The 18,202-nt window shown below is 41.3% G+C and overlaps 1 protein-coding gene across 1 annotated transcript; it reads left to right on the top strand.

Moving 5' to 3' along the window:
* Positions 1–15,786: 15,786 nt before the first annotated feature.
* On the top strand, positions 15,787–16,547 carry APCS (amyloid P component, serum). The gene is made up of 2 exons (XM_052638290.1): positions 15,787–15,850; positions 15,937–16,547. The coding sequence occupies exons 1-2, from the start codon at positions 15,787–15,789 to the stop codon at positions 16,545–16,547; spliced, it is 675 nt and encodes a 224-aa protein (XP_052494250.1).
* The last annotated feature ends 1,655 nt before the right edge of the window (positions 16,548–18,202 follow it).

The raw sequence follows: 18,202 nt of genomic DNA, 5'->3' as shown, positions 1-18,202 counted from the left end.
TTTGTGACCCCATGGACTGTAACCCACCAGGCTTCTCTGTCCATGTAATTTCCCAGGCAAGATTACTGGAGTGGGTTGCCATTTCCTTCTCCAGGGGATCTTCCTGACCCAGGGATAGAAACTGGGGCTCCTACACTGCAGGCAGATACTTCACTGTCTGAGCCACCAAGGAAGGGACATCTCAATAAAGAAATAAAAGATAGAGAAGAAGAACCAAATAGAAATCTAGGATCTAAAAATACAGTAATCAAAATTAAGGATAAATTCAACAGAAGAATGAAAAGAACAGTAGAAAGAATTTGAATTTGAAGATAGAACAATAAAAAGTATCCAATCTGAACAACTAAGAAAATCAACTGAAAAATAATGGATAGAGTATAAGGAACAAGACTCTAGTAAAAGATCTAATGTTCATGTCTTCAGAGTGCCAGGGAAAGAGGAAAAAGAGGCTGGAACTAAAAAAATTACCGGAAGGCATATGACTGAAGTGTCCCAAATTTGTCAAAAGACATAAACCTACAGACCCAAGAATCTGAGCAAACCTCAAAGAGAAGAAACCAGAAAAATATCCACACTAAGACACATCATAGTCAAGCTGCTGAAAGAAAGAGGCAAAAAAAAAAAAAAAAAAAGTTGAAAGCAGCCAGAGAGAAACAATGAAAACGATTTGAATGACAGTGGATTTCTCATCAGAAACTGGAGAATGGGAGGAAGTTGCACAATATTTTTCAAGCGCTGAAAGAAATGAACTGTCAACCTAGAATTCAATATCCATTGAAAACAGTCTTCAGTGATGAAAGAGATATTAAGACATATTCAGAGAAAGGGAAGCTTAAAATTCTTCACCAGCAGACCTACTCTAAAAGAATAGCTAAAAGAAGTTCCCTAAATTGAAATAGAGTAAAAGAAATATCCTTGGAACAATAGCAAAGAGGAAAAAACACAGTAGGCAAAAAGCATAATAGACTTGTCTTCTCCCCTTGAGTTTTCAAAATTATGTTTGATAGTTGAAGAAAAAAATTATAATCCTATCTGATATGGTCACCAGGATATGAGGAAGAGATATTTAAGATACTAAAGGGAGGGTAAAGGAATATCAGTCATAGTTATATAAATCTCTACGTGTGATAATACGACACAGCAGTGAACACACACACACCTCTATCAAATTCCTGATTACGATGTAACACTATATTTATGTAAGAAGTAACCACTGGGGGAAACTGCACTTCTGTGGAAGGTACTCAAGGCTTCTTATACTACTTGCCAACCTATGCCTGTCTCATCCTTTGAGACTAGTATAATCTTGACCTTAAAACCAAAGGCTTTACAAAAAACCAAAACTCAGATTAGTATCCCTTCTGAATATAGATGCAGAAATCCTCAATCGAATACTAGCAAATTGTTTCCAGCACAACACAAAAAAGGGTTATGCACTATAACCGAGTGGGAGTTAACCTAAGAATGCAAAGTTGATTTAACATTCAAAAATTAATTACATGGTACATTCACACAACAGAGTATTATTTAGCTATAAAAAGGAATGGGGTACTGATGTTAGCTGCGACACATTGTTCAGATGAATCGTGAAAAGTTTACGGAAAGTGAAAGAAGCCACATGAAAGCCCACAAACTGGATGATTCCACTTATATGAAACGTCAGTGGAAGAAGCAAGCCTACAGAGACAAATGTATAGACTGGTGGCTTCCTGGGACTCGGGGCTGGAGGGAGTGAAGATGAAGAATGACTGCTACTAGGTACAGGGTTGCTATTTAGGGAGGGAAAATGTTACAAATTTAAATTATGGTGATGATAATGACTCGAAGAAAACTGAAATCTGCTAAATTTTATATTTAAACAGTGAATTCTAGGAACTGTAAACTGTATCTCAAAGTTTTTTTTTTAATCACAAAAATTCCTTGCCATCTGTGGATAATTTAATAGAAGCAATAGCCCTCATGCATCTCAGAAATTCCTGAGGATACTAATACAACACAGTTCAAGACATAATAACCTCTCCAGGAAATTGCTAAGTGAGTATACTTTGTTTACGAAGGCAAAGAACAGGATGATATCTTTGAGAAATCTGCCATATGACTCAGCAACCTCACTCTTGGGCATAAAACCATAATTTCAAAAGATACATGCACCCCACTGTTTCTTGCAGCACTTTTTACAATAGCCAGGACATGGAAGCAACCTAAATATTTATCAACAGATGAGTAGATAAAGACAATGTGCCACATATATGCAATGGCTAAGAATACTACTTAGCCATGAAACGGAACAAAACTGCCATTTGCAGAGATGTGGATGGCACTAGAGACTGTCATACAGAGTAAAGAAAGAGAAAACCAAATATCACTTATTAATGCATATATGTGGAATTTAGAAAAATGGTACAGGAGAAACTAACACAACATTGTCAAGCAATTATACTCAAATAAAAATTTTAAAAAATAATAGTGTTTGAACTGAGATGTATTTGGACCTAGAAAGGATATGTTCAATTATCTGAAAATAGATTTATATGCATATTATTCTTTACCCTATGAGAATGGATAAATGAGGTAGTGGAAAAAGAGAGAGAGAATATATAAGGCTGGATATGGAATTTAGAGTTAGTCCACATGGGTGGGTCTGAGGCCCAATTCTTTCAAAGCCCCAACCTGTCACTTACTGTATGAACTTTGGTGAGATTCTTCATCTCTTTTTATGAGTGTGGGCTATGGAGTCAGAGAGCCTGAGTTCCAATCACAGAATTCCACTCCCCTATGTGAGTCCTAGGACAAATTACTCACACTCCATGCCTAAAATGCAACATATAATATGACATATCTTGGGAATTCCCTGACCGTCCAATGGTTAAGACTCCATACTTCCACTGTAGGGAACATGGGTTTGATCCCTAGTCAGCAAACTAGGATCCTGCACACTGCATAGCACAGCCAAAAAAAGGAAAATATACATATATACATATTATATATACACATATGCACACATATTTCATAATGTTTGAACTGAAAGGTATTTGGACCTAGGAAGGCTGTGTGGTGTGTGTGTGTGTGTGTGTGTGTGTGTGTGTGTGTGTGTGTGTGCGTATGTGTGTTATCCAACTCATAGAGTTACTATGAAGATTAAAAAACTGAACACATATAAACAACCCAGAGCAGTATTTATCTCATAAATTAGCTGTACCCATAGTGATCATAGCAGTAGCAGTAGCGGTAAAATGGGGAAAATAGTGTTTACAATTCATGTCAATGTATGGCAAAACCAATACAGTATTGTAAAGTAAAATAAAGTAAAAATAAAAATTTAATTAAAAAAAAGTATTACACACCTCAATTTAGAAAACACATGTAAAGTACAAGTTTTTAAGTTAATTAATATATAATTTTAAGAAAGTATTATTAAGTAATGTGATTTTCTGCTACAAAGTTTGTCACATCCTAGACCTTCAAATAGTTTCCTTCCCCCCAGTGTCACCTGCCCACCACCAGCACCCTTCACACACAGACACGCACATGCACGCACCAGCAGTAGCAGACTGCACTGTGGACTGGGAGCTTCTAAATCTGCTTTTATAAACATGTGGTTTGTGTGCTGGGCTCATCTTTTGGCTCATGAGCTAAGGCTCATCTCTTCTGCCATGCTCTCTCTTCTTCCAAAGGCACTTGGTCCCCTTCGCGAAGACTTTGTTTGACTTACTGTTGGGTTTGCTGAAGCTGCTTTCTCCCTTAATCCGTTTCGTATAGGCTGAAAAACAGGGAGTAGTAGGAGAACGTGGACTCAGCTAGAGGGATCTGATGGAAGAAAGAGCCCATGGAATTTTTCTCTCCTAGCAAGTTTTTTTCTCCTTTTCACCTTGAGATAGAGAAAGACTGTAAGGTGGCCAGAGGAAATAAGACCAGATTCTTCTACTGGCTACAGAACACAAAGAAAAATACAAACACAAGGCCTTGTACTTTGTAGATGCTCATAAGTTCATCCATCCGAAGTTGTGTTAAGAGCCCCGTGCCGGGTACCAGGAATACAGAGATGGATGCAGCATGCCTGTCCTTCAGGTTCCTTCAAATCTGAGCTAGCCATGCCATTCCCTTTGCTTACCATCATCCTTCTCACCCTACTCAACTTCAACTCACTTAGTTGAACACTCTAATCCTTCACTGTGACTCCATCCTCTCCTGAATTACACCAGGTAGAACTGAGTGCTCAAACTCTCCCTCAACACCCTCTACCACCCTCATCTCCCTAGTTGTGTGCCCATCCCAGCTTCTGCATACAGACACTCCTCAGAGATACTGTGAATCCAGTTCCAGATCACCAAAATAAAATGAATACCACAATAAAGGGATCCACACAATTTTTTTGGTTTCTCAAGAACATATAAATGCTATGTTTACACTAGACTGTATTTTATTGAGTGTGCAATAGCTTTATGTTTAGAAAAACAATGTACATAGCTTAATTAAAAAGGAATCCAATTGGGAAAACGGTGCCGACTGACTTGCTCAACACAGGTTGCTGCAAACCTTCAATTTGTAGGAAAGAAAACACAGTATCTTCAAAGCACAATAAAGCAAAGAGCAATGAAGAAATATGCCTAATTTTTTATGTGGTGGTCTCTCTCTTGAGAGCCTGAGTTCCTTAGGGATACAGAATCTATCTCCTTAGGACAGTGATTGACACATTATAAATACTCAGCACTTAGATTTTGAGTGAAAGTATGACAAATTTTCTGCTAAAAGATACATATACATCCCTAATAGAATACACCATGATAAATAATACTAAAACACTTAAAATATGTGCAAACAACTATGTCAGCAGACAGAAAGGAGCAACTAGTGCTGCCTGGGTTGGGCAGGAGTGGAAGAGAGAGAATAGCTGTTAGTGATGCTGATCATGATCAGTCCTGAATATTCATTGGAAGGACTGATGCTGAAGCTGAAGCTCCAATACTTGGGCCACCTGATGCGAAGAACTGACTCATTGGAAAAGACTCTGATGCTGGGAAAGATTGAAGGCAGAAGGATAAGGGGACAACAGAGGATGAGATGGTTGGATGGCATCACCAACTCGAAGGACATGAGTTTGAGCAAACTCCAGGAGTTGGTGATGGACAGGGAAGCCTAACGTGCTGTAGTCCGCGGGGTCACACATAGTCAGACACGACTGAGTGACTGAACTAACTGATGATGATGAAGGTAGCTCTGATCAATATATTTTCTATTATGCACTCTTGTCACTCCCCTCTAGCCACACAGGACTTCCTGTCATTTCTCAAACATTCTGAGATTTCCCTGACTTAAGCTTTTGAATTGTTTTGTGATGATTTGGATCAAGGTGTATTTATAGATGTGTGTGTGTGTGTGTGTGTGTGTGTGTGTGTGTGTGTGAATGCATGCATATAGCATCACAAAATATACTACTTACTATGGGTCTGAGTCAAAATAGCTTTACAAAACCCTAGTCTAGAGCAATCGATATTTATCTTTGGCAGATCAGAGACTTCTCTGAAAATCTGATGAAAAATGCACATGTGCCCATGCTCACAATACTTTGCACACAATTGCAGAGAGTTCACAAATGCCTTTAAACCTATTCAAGAACCCCTTAAGGATCTGTGGACTTCAGCTTCAGAACTGCCTTTTATGGTACATCGGGTGCTGATCCTAAGACACTGGCATCACCTGTTAATCCTCCCAGTCTCCTGTGTGAAACAAACGAGAAATTCCAGAAGGCAACCACTAATGCCTGAGACGCTTGACCTTAAGCAGTCTGTTGAAGAAAGGAAAATCACACATGGCCAAAATGTACCTCAATCCTAATTTTGAGGTTAAAAATATGACGAGTTCTCAAAATGAAATATGGAAAGACTGACCTTGGAGTTGAAATAGCAATGTGTCATTTATATCCAAAATGTAGGAATATGTAAAAATAGATGTCACTATACTAGTTTTTCCAACAAATTTTCTAGTTCTAACAGTGGAAGTATATAAAATTTCTTAATTAAACACATAACCACCCATCTAAGAAAAAAAAACTGTAAAATATGAACAAAGAAGAGCTCTTCAGAACAAGAACTCTACTGGGAAAAAACATGGGACAGAAATAAACTTATAGCCTGCACTTACCTAGCAGAAGGGAAAATGGGCATTGATATAAGTTTAATTTATTGGAAAATGCTAGCAAAGAGTAATCAAAGTCACTTGCCCAGAATTAACCACATCTACTCCAAATAGCTACCACATAGCCACTATGGAATTAACAATTCTCAAAGGCGTTAGAGGAACAAGAAGATAAACTTTTTAAAAAGCGTTCTAAATGAAGACATCATTGCTTGAGAAGAGACACCCCCCTGTTCTCTCTGTGCCATTTCCAAGGCTATAATAATACTGTCACTTTAAAGGGACTTTTCCTCCTATAAAACTAGAGGATACTCCACCTAAATACACACTTTAAGTGGGGATGGATTCATGGAAAGAAGGGTCTCTCTCGTTGCAACTGTTTTTCAATCAGCAAATGGTTAAGGAGGTGAGTGAGTGAGTGAAAGTCGCTCAGTCATATCCAACACTTTGCGACCCCATGGACTGTAGCCCACCAGGCTCTCCTCTGTCCATGGGATTCTCCAGGCAAGAATAATGGAGTGGGTTGCCATTCCTTTCTCCAGGGGATCTTCCCAAAGCAGGGATGGTGAAGGAAAGTCTTTTTGAAATAGCTATTAAGGATCATATAACTGAGATCATGGAAGTGGGGCAGGTCTCAGGTGGCCCATGGGATCCTTTAACTGAAGTCACTGCTGTCACTGTCACTACGTCTGTGCCATGCACGGACAAAAGTCAAGCAGCAAATGGTCAAGTGAAGTGGAAGCCAGGAGGATTTTCAATTAACATGCTCCTCCATAAAAAGAAGTCATCAAAGTTCTGGAGTATTACTGTCTCTGTAAAGTCATGTGCACCCCAATCAGAAAGCCTGGCTCTTGCCTTCTTTATAGAGGATAAGTAGAAGAGCAGGCTAAGTCTGTGAACCAGCTCACAACACAGCTTTCTGTTTGGTCTACTCGTGAGCTGTGAAATGTCTGTAAGAAGGAAAAAACACTGGCCAGGACTAAAGGTCTCCTGATGAAATGAGTCAACCTGTTAAGTAATGCTTGTGTCCACAACTCTGCACATGGTATCCTTCGCCTCTGTGTACCCAACACTGTAAACAGCAAGGTCCAACAGCATATGACAATGGTGTAGATCTCTGAGATGGTCTATGTCCTACTGAACTGACCAGTTCAGGCTTGAGTTAAGTGACAGGCACAACCACACCAGACAATGACCACGGTGAGGTGGGACACACAGGAGGCAAAGCCCCGAGCTGAGGCAATCCAAAGCATAGTGGAAGTGATGAGGGCATTGATGCAAGCCCAGGAACGCCTGAATGTATGTGTGGGAAATAAATGGTTTATGTCATGGATAGGAGTGGCAATAAAGGAAAGTTTAATATACTTTAGCATCACAGAAGTATAAATGGAGCAGAGATGATATCTAGATAACTACTACACCTGGGCCAATACTAAATAAAACACACACCAACGGGGCACACACCCTCTTGTTCACAAACTCTACATCTCAGGGATCTTCACATGACCACACAACAGCTGGTGGTGGTGAAGAAGACAAAAAACAGAAAGCAGGACATAGACAATGTGGTTAAAGCCAGGACAGGGCTGCTCCCTGATGAAGTGAAGATAATGTACAACAACGCTCACAAAGCTGGAGAGGCCAGCCAGGTGAGCTCTGCCAGCTTCTCTGAGGCTCTTTCTCTGTATTCTGCAGTTTTACGGATGTGAATTAAATGGGTGAACAAGGGGAAATTCTCTTGTCCTGACATGGACTCTAGGTCCTAGGCAGAAACATGGCATAGGGCAGAACAAGAGGACAAGCGCGGAACAAGACAGCTTGAGCTAAGACCTCTGCCAGCGCCCAGCTGAGACATCTCCCCCTGCTTTCTCAATGCGTGTGTTCTCTGTAAAACTATAGACTCAGAAGTATATTCCTATATAGAGGGAGTCTTCACTTCAACAGACTTAAGACTCAGTTACACTGAGTTCCTGCCATCTTCTTTTCATAGCACCTCCCCAAGATGCTATACTCACAAAGGGATGATGAAGAAACAGCAAGGAGATGCTTATGGCCAATGGGTTATAAGGAATAGAAAGAAAATAATTCTAATGGATCAAAAAATCCACTTCATCAATCAAGGTGTATTTTTATAAATATGAGAGTGGAGATGAGTGATTCTAAATAAATGAGTGATAATTCAGGGATGTAAAGGACAAAGGCCGAGAAATGAATACTGTGACATTCTGGAGGGGCATGACAGTTGAATTCTGAATTCAGATGTGAGATTTCATTGAGGGAGGCTGATCTAGACAGAGGGCTGAACCCAAAAGTAGATAGGAGATGACAAATTTATCAGGCAGCTTCTTTTACCAACAAACCCTGAAACTACAAACAGAGAACTGAGATCAAGGGAAGACTCCTGTATCAGCAAGACCTGGAAAGGAAGAGGTGGGTTTGTGATGCTGCCAGAATTGGGAAGGGGAGGCAGGAGTCAGCCAACAGCTGCCTGGAGCCTGGCATTTAGAGTCTGAAATAGCTTCTTTAGTGGAAAGGTCAGTCATAATCTCAGGTGAACACTGATTTTTCTCTGTCATTGGATGAAATGTTATGGGCTGAGAAGCAGAAACACAATAGCCTCTCTGTCAAAAACAGACAATCTATAATCTGCATGGAAAACACACAATGGATCCCAAGTCCCCTATAGAAATCTTGCTTCTTTCCTTTTGTTCCTTGTCAGAATTACTGCACAGGTTCCTAAGGAAAGGAAGACCTCCCTTTTCCTCCCTCCATCATCGCCTGCAACCTGGCTTCTGCCACATTCACTTTAAGGAAATTGCTCTTTCAAAGGTCACCGATGATGTTTTTATTGCTAAATCCAGCATCCTCTCTACTAAGATCTGATGCATTTAATACCAGTGGACACTGCCTGCTAGAAACTTGCACTAACTTGGTTTCCATGACACTATACACTCCATCCTTCTCTCTGTCAAACAGTGTTTTTTTGTCTCTCTCTCTGACTCTTCTCTTGCTTCCAACTCCATAAAAGCAAATGCTCCCCTACATCAATGCGTGGTTCCCTGACCTTTGCTCTCCTCTCCCTTCCACTGAAAGAGATCACCTATTTTCGTTTCATCATCACTTATATGTTGATTCCTCTGAAGCTTGTATTTCTAATCCCAAGTGGCACTCACATATGTCAAATTCTCCACTGGCCTGTTGTATATGTAGATCATACTATCATTTCAAATTTAGCATTTTAGGAATCAAATAATCATTTACCCTGTGCCTCTTCCAAATGAGCGTCCTCTCAATTGTTCTATCTGCATTAAAAGGACCATGTTTTTCCAAATTATATGCAATCAGAAATGTAGAGTAAAACCTAATTCAGTTCCATATTCTATTTATCTTTTTTTTTTCAATCTCAGGTTTGCCCTTTTACTTTTACCATAAGACCCTGCCACCAGTCTGAAATTGTTTACCTTTGATTTTACTCAATCAGTTCTCAGGATGATAATCAGTTACTCTTAATGTCTCCACTGCCTCTTTTCATCTACTACAAATGCATGCCCTTGAGTTTCCTTACGGCCAACAGAACACATGCAAATAATTCTTTGTTCACACCAAAATCTGTACTCTTCTCCAACCTCATGTTCTTTTCTCCCATCAGTCTCTTCCTTTCCAGTCTTTCCCAGGGGTTACTGCGACTTTATGTCTTCTATAAATACCCCAGGCCTTAGAAGGTATCTTTCAAGTATTTTTTAATCCCTTGGTAACTGAAAGGAGCCTGGCGGGCTACAGTTCTTGGGGTTGCAAAGAATCAAACACAACTGAGCAATTAACACACAAGACATGACTTTCAGTTATATGCACGCCTCTGCCTTTTTCCAAATCTGAGTTTATGCCATGCCCTTTCTGTGGCACTGCCAGTGCTCTATTCTCCCATCCTCTCCAAAGGCATGTTTTATTGTGTGCCAGCTGAGGGCATCAGGACAATACTGCTTGAGGCACACCGGTGACCTGCCTCTTTCCAGCGCTCTCCATCTTTACTCCCCTATCCTCGGCCTTTCCAGAGCTACCCAGGCAGCAACCAGCACTTCTCACCTAAACTTTCCCTGGCAAGAGGGCACCCAGAAGCCTCTCAGCAACCACAGGGATTGGTTCACCTTGAAAACTCGACCCGGTTCTAAAGACTCAGGATTCATTGTCCTATAGTCCGACATCAGGACCTTCCTTCCTGCAACAGAAGAATCCAGAATTTCCACTTTGACTACTACCGAAGCTCAGGCTGTTTTCTTCCAAGGACTAGGAAACATATTCCAGAGAAGGAAATTAAAGAACAGAATCAGGCCCCACCTCTCCTTCTGTTTTCCTGTTCTACTCTCAAACCTACTTTCTAGCCCTGCTGGTCTTTTCACAGGGACTGAACATACTCTGCATTCAGATGCTTATCTCTTTCCTTTTCTCCTTGGCTTTTCGCTTCTCTTCTTTTCACAGCTATTTGTAAGGCTTCCCCAGACAGCCATTTTGCTTTTTTGCATTTCTTTTCCATGGGGATGATCTTGATCCCTGTCTCCTGTACAATGTCACGAACCTCATTCCATAGTTTATCAGGCACTCTATCTATCAGATCTAGCTATGATTTTTCCAGTAGTCATGTATGGATGTGAGAGTTGGACTGTGAAGAAGGCTGAGTGCCGAAGAATTTATGCTTTTGAACTGTGGTGTTGGAGAAGGCTCTTGAGAGCCCCTTGGACTGCAAGGAGATCTAACCAGTCCATTCTGAAGGAGATCAACCCTGGGATTTCTTTGGAAGGAATGATGCTAAAGCTGAAACTCCAGTACTTTGGCCACCTCATGTGAAGAGTTGAATCATTGGAAAAGACTTTGATGCTGGGAGGGATTGGGGGCAGGAGGAGAAGGGGACGACAGAGGATGAGATGGCTGGATGGCATCACAGACTCGATGGATGTGAGTCTGAGTGAACTCCGGGAGTTGGTAATGGACAAGGAGGCCTGGTGTGCTGTGATTCATGGGGTCGCAAAGAGTCGGACACGACTGAGCGACTGAACTGAACTGAACATGCTATTTTCACATCCAGCTACAAACTCTGGCACTCGATCCCAGTAGCCATATTCCTAGGCCAGCTCCACACCCACATCTCCCATTAGAGGGGACTCTTTCACATTGATTTCCAAACCATCTTTGGTTGACAGAATGATATTTCATAATTTCTGATGAAAACTAGAAACAGCTGGTGAACCCTATATTCTCTAAATTCCATGGCATACATTAACTAACATATGGGAAGGGGAAGAGCCTAGTACCTGGATTCCCAGTAAAAGTTGCATCCCATTTCCTATTTCCAGCAGATCTTCTTATGTTACTTAAGTGGATTCGTGGTTTTGGTTGATACTAAAATGTCTTCCCTGCTGGTCCAGTGGCTAAGAATCCATGCTCCCAGTGCAGGGGGCCTGGGTTCAATCTCTGGTCGGGGAATTATATCTTTTGACGCTCCCTGGTGGTCTAGTGGTTAGGATTTGGCGCTCTCACTGTGGCAGCCCAGGTTCGATTCCCGGTCAGGGAAGCCTTTCTTCTTCCTCTCCGCCTGCCACCTGCCGGTGTCCTCGCCCGCGACCCTCCTACCATTTAGGGCTTCCCTGGTGGCTCAGAGGTTAAAGCGTCTGCCCGCAATGCAGGAGATCCAGTTTTGATCCCTGGGTCGGGAAGATGCCCTGGAGAAGGAAATGGCAACCCACTCCAGTACTCTTGCCTGGAGAATCCCATGGAAGGAGAAGCCTGGTAGGCTACAGTCCATGGGGTCGCAAAGAGTCAGACATGACTGAGCGACTTCACTTCACTTCACTTCACTTCACTTCAAATTGTTTTATGTAAAAACTCCTCTCCCTGCTTGAATCATATGATTCCACAAATATTAATATATACTGTGTTCCTTCCATGTTCAGAAATAATGGTTAAGTAAAATGGGTGAACTAGAAATAAATAAGACCTAATACTCAGCTTCAATTAAGAGAGGATAAGAGATACATATGGGCTTCCCTGTTGGCTCAGATGGTAAAGAATCCTGCCTGAAATGCAGGAGACCTGAGTTCAGTCCCTGGGTTGGGAAGATCCCCTGGAGAAGGGCATGGCAACCCACTCCAGTATTCTTGCCTGGAGAATCCCATGGACAAAGGAGCCTAAAGGGCTACAGCCCATGGTTTTGCAAAGAGTCAGTCATGACTGAAAGACTAAGCACAAGAGATAAATACACTAACATCTATAAATATGGGAAAGACACAGTGACATCCATAAAAGCTTCAAAATTACAACAATAACCATCCAGACACCATTCCATGAACTGTAGGCATATTGTAATATCTCATTTATGCTCACAATAACACTGTGAGGTGGAAAGGTTTATCTTTGCTTTGCAGAAAAGGAAAGGAAGGTTCAGAGAGGCTGAGTAGCTTTCACAATAGTCAACCACTAGCAAATTTTACTCCAAAGTCTTTGATCTTAACCTCATGGGGAGTTGGAAAGAAGTGAAATAATGTTTAATTGAGACATCAAGGATATCTCCATGAAATGAATCACTTTAGAGGTTGATTTTGAACAGTAGTTAGGATTTTACAAAACAGAGATGGATAAAGAAAATTCAAGACAAAATGAAAGCAAAAAAAAAAAAAGAAGAAGAAGAAGAAGGAAATCAGGTATGTATGAAAAACAGCAATTAGAGGTATTTGATTGAGAGATTAAGCCTAGGATGGAGCCAGACTGTGAAAGGCACTAGCTTTCAAGCTGAAGGATCTCCATTTAATTATGAGACAATAAGGTGTATAATCCCAACTCCAACTAACCCTTACTGTGCCACAAGCCATATAAGGTTTTACCACCTGGGATTTAGCTTAGAAAAAACTAGAGAGTGGGAACTGTCCATAGCTGAGCAGTAGAAGGATAATTTGAATAATGGCAGAGAGTGTTTTTGGTGGCAATTAAAAAGGCTGACCAGAAGGTCTGCCGTAAGCTGAGAGAAGAGGAAATGAACAAGAGACTGCACAAGAGGATGAACAAAAGATTCCATAGAATTTAGGGACAGGAAAAAGGGAGATAATGCAGCAAGAAAGAGAGCTTTCATTTGATATCTTAGAGGCAGAGCAGGTTTGAGTTGTGGCCAAAGCATAACAGTTTAAGTAGCAGCAGAGGGGATGAAGATAGAGGTCACTGGGGTTGTGCCAGGGTAGGTCACCACTCAACCTCCAGGACCTAGTGTAGTGCCTGGGCATTAATACTAATTGCAAGTGTAATATATTAATGGAGTTATCACCAAAGATGAATACACATGAACCCTCAATGGCCAGGGACCCAAAAAGGAAGAGAGGAAAACCAAGTGAGATGCTGACATCTCTGCAAATAGTAAACAGGTTACAAGAAAAATCAGTTGCAGTGAGGAATGGAAAACTCTGGCATAAAGAAACACCATGATAAGCATGATAGTGGCCATGGAAGCTGGAATCTGCTAGGAGTATGAAATGCTCACCTGCTGAATTAACTAGCCCTCAAATTGGACAGTACTGGACTTTCAGGTCCATGCCCAGCTGTCACTAAATTTAAAAGCTTTTACACAGCAGAGGAAACCATAAACAAAATGAAAAGACATCCCATAAAATGGGAGAAAATACTTGCAAACAAAGCAATCAACAAAGGATTAGTCTCCAAAATAAAAAAACAGCTCATGCAGCACAATGTTAAAACAACACACAACCCAATCAAAAACTGGTCAGAAGATCTACGTAGACATTTCTTCAAAGAAGACAAACTAATGGCCAAGAGGCACATGGAAAGATGCTCAACACCACTAATCATTAGAGAAATGCAAATCAAAACCACAAGAAGACATCACCTCATACCAGTCAGAATGGTTATCATTTAAAGGTCTATAAACAACAAATGCTGATCAGGGGTGAAGAGAAGGGAACCCTCCTACACAGTTGGTGGGAATGTAAATTGATTCAGCCACTCGGAGAATAGTGTGGAGGTTCCTTACAAAACTAAAAATAGGGTTTCCCTGGTGGTCCTGTGGTTAAGAATCCATCTTGCAATGCAAAGGACACTGGCTTGATCCCTGGTCCAGGAAGATCCCATAGGCCTTAGCTGTGTGCCACAACTTGCAAGCCTGTACTCTAGAGCCTGCAAGCCACAGCTCCTGAGCCTGAGTGCTGCAACTACTGAAGCCTGAGCACCAAGAGGCCGTGCTCTGCAACAGGAGAAGCCACGGCAATGAGGAGCCCGCACACTGAGACAGAGGGGCCCCCACCAGCTGCGACTAGAGAAGGCCGTGGGCAGCAGCAGAGGCCCGCTGCAGTCCAAACATAATAAGCCAATGAACTTTTTCAAACTAAAAGTAGAACTGCCATATGAACCAACAATCCCTCTTCTGGGCATATATCTGGAGAGAACCACAATTTGAAAAGACACATACACCCCAATATTCATTGAAGCATTATACACAATAGCCAGGACAGAGAAGCAACCTGAATGTCCACTGATAGAGGAATGGAGAAAGAAGACATAGTACATATACACAATGGAATATTGGTAACCATAAAAAAGAAGAAAAGAATACCATTTACAGTGACATGGATGGACCTAGAGATGATCGTACTGAGTGAAGTAAGTCAGAGAAAAACAATATCATATGCTATCACTTATATGTGGAATCTGAAACAATGGTACAGATGAACTTATTTACAGAACAAAAATAAGGCACAGTTGTAGAAAATAAACTTATAGTTTCCAAGAGGGAAGGAGTTGGGGAGATAAACTGGGAGATTGGGATTGAAGTATACATACTACTATATATAAAATAGATAACTAATAAGAACCTACCTACCATATAGCACAGAGAACTCTACTTAATACATTGTAATAACCTATATGGGAATAAAATCTAAAAGAGAGTGAATATATCTATACCTGATTCACTTGGCTGTACAGCAGAAATTAACATTGTGAATCAAATATTCCAATAAAACTTAATTTAAAAAAAAAAGAAACACCGTGATAATGAAAAGAAGAAACAGAGCTGAGTGACAGAGACTGAAAGCACTAATCATCAGGGAGACAGAAAATACAGATACTCTAATGCTCTCACTCCCCTTAGCAGTAAACATGGAATTAATAAAAGATGAAGAGATTCCAAGGTTTTCAGTAGAAATCAGAATCCCAGAATATCCACAAGCAGAAGACACAGGGCCATCAGACTGAAGGACCCCTGAAGAGTGGAGTCAGGCCCTCTGGACGTGCCCAGCATGGCCTCTCATCTCTTCCATAACACTACTCTTCACCCCACTCTCTCCCAGCACCAGAATCTGGGTCACAGTGGGGTGGAGCTCTGTCCATCTCCCGTGTCTAATAAGTAACTCCCAATTGACTTTCCAGCTCTTCCTTCCCCACCAATAGGTCTGACCGTTGGCATCAGAGGGCAGGCCTGGAAAATCACTCACACGTTATTGGTGCTCTCCACCCCCGTCCTCACCTGGAGATGCATATAAACCCTGAAGAGCCTGAGATCTAAGAATGTGAAGCTCAGAAACTGGGTGAACAACCACTGTGCTCTTGGTACCCTCATCCTGGTCATTGCTGCTGCTATAACAGCCCCAGGCCAAGAACATGAACAGGCTGATGCCTTGGGTCTCTGTCCTCGTCATCCTCCCAGAAGCCTTTACTCAGACAGGTAGCATGGTCAGGGTATGATCCAGGAACATGAGATGAGAAAAGATTGAATGTTCTTTTTCCCCTGCATTTATAGTCTGTCCACAGACCTCAGAGGGAAGGTATTTGTGTTCCCTAGAGAATCTTCCATTGACCATGTGACCCTGATCACAAAACTGAAGAAACCTCTGAAGAACTTGTCCTTGTGTCTCCGAGCCTATAGTGATCTCTCCCGGGCCTACAGCCTCTTTTCCTACAACATCTACGGCAAGGATAATGAGCTACTCGTTTTTAAAAACAGAACTGGAGAGTACAGTCTATACATTGGAAAAGCCAAAGTTACTGTTAGAGCTACCGAGGAGTTCCCCAGCCCAGTGCACATCTGTACCAGCTGGGAGTCTTCCACAGGCATCGCTGAATTCTGGGTCAATGGGAAGCCACTGGTGAAAAGGGGCCTGAAACAAGGTTATTCTGTGGGAGCTTACCCCAAGATTGTCCTGGGACAAGAGCAGGATTCCTATGGAGGAGGGTTTGATAAAAGCCAGTCCTTTATGGGAGAGATTGGGGATTTATACATGTGGGACTCTGTCCTGTCGCCGGAAGAAATCCTACTTGTGTACCAGGGTTCCTCATTCATCAATCCCACCATCCTGGACTGGCAGGCTTTGAAATATGAAACAAAAGGTTATGTTATTGTCAAGCCCATGGTGTGGGGCTGAGGTCTGGAATCAACAAAAGCACTTGAAAATGCAACAACCAATACCCAAGAGTTCTGCTTAAAGCAACTGGACACTAAATTGTAGATCTGTAGCTCTTTCTTCTTTGAATTTCCCATCTACAAGTATGCCTAATTAAAAAAATGTACTCTGCCACCTGCATTTGTTTAGTGCTTGTCATAGTCCCAAACATTTTCTCTTATATCTACTTATTTGAAAATTGGTATTTAATTAACCAGAAAAATCAGCCTGCAAATTATGAGGAGGGAAATCTTTAAGTAACTGAGAAGACATGTCAGAGCATCCAATGAGTATGGTCAGTAGCAACACTTACAAGCTACTAATAATCATTGCATTAACAATTCGAAATTCATGTGGAGTTGCAACAGAAATCCTTCTATTTGGTTTTACAGCTACAAAATCGAAAAGAGGTCTGAGCTTCTGCCAAGAAGACAACTATAATGAGATAAGCAAGCAACAGTTGAGAATTTGATAGCAAGTAATGAGATGGGGAAAAAAATTAGAACCAGCAGGAATGAAAACTAAAAATGTTTAAGAGTCTGGATCATTTTGGGTAAAGGCAAACATGCCTTTTTTTTTTTCCCCTCAAAAATCCCAGTGGTACCATACAATGACTGATTTCCATAATACTGTCCTGAAGTCACCAAGGATCTTGCTCACATGAATTCCCAGGTGAAAATCCTTCCATGGATCCCCACTTCACACAGGATGTAACTTAAAGCCTTTGACATGCCCCCCATTAACTGGTCTCAGCTTATCTCTTTATGATACAGCTCTTAGCACAGCAACAGGCATCCCAATTACAACACTACAAAATAATTATCAGATGGTATTATTAGTAGTTATCTTCATTATTATTAAAACTATGGAGCAGGGTGTCTGGCATATCCTCAACAGATATGAATTCCCTTCTCAGAGAAGCAAGGACTCCAAAGAAAGTTTGGCTGCATATGAGAAATAAGCTAGGCTTTGCCTACAGATAACAGAACATGAAGTGAAAGGAAGTCAGAAAGGCAGCATCCAGTAGCGCTTCAGAATAAGCAAGTGATTACTTCTTTTTTTCATTTTTCTTTTTTCCCAAGTGATTACTTCTAACTCGTGTCCATTCACCCAGGATGGACAAAGAGGCAGGCACAGACACAGTAAAGCAGGCTGGAGCTTTCAACAACATGGCCCCAGGGCTGGTCATACCGGAAGACTCTATAAAGGGGTTTCCCTAATGAGAGTGTTTGCAACTTTCTCTGTTTTATATGTGAAACTCCATGGAGAGCTCTGAGGTTAAAGCAATGAGGTCTGCTTGGGCTTGGGATATGCCTTAGCTCAGAGTGAGGATTTTAAGAAAAGATTTTCTCTTTTCTTAACTAGAAAGCACCCAGTATGTAGTCACCTTAGAAGAGCAACATGGAGACTTTCTAGGTATCCATGGTACTTCTTCTTATTTAGAAAGAACAGGTGTCCAAGAACACTCAAAGAGAAGGAAAGCTGAAACATGATCTCAGTCACCTTTAATTCTTACCATGTCATCATGCTAAGTCGATTCAGTCTTGTCTGACTCTTTGCAGCCCTATGGACCGTCATTCACCAGACTCCTCTGTCCATGGGATTCTTCTGGCAAAAATACTGGAGTGGGTTCCCAT

The sequence above is a fragment of the Budorcas taxicolor genome, chromosome 3 (genome assembly GCF_023091745.1).
Source record: "Budorcas taxicolor isolate Tak-1 chromosome 3, Takin1.1, whole genome shotgun sequence".
Lineage (NCBI taxonomy): Eukaryota > Metazoa > Chordata > Mammalia > Artiodactyla > Bovidae > Budorcas > Budorcas taxicolor.
The sequence above is the reverse complement of the archived record's forward strand: the minus strand, read 5'-3'. Positions and strand labels throughout refer to the sequence as shown.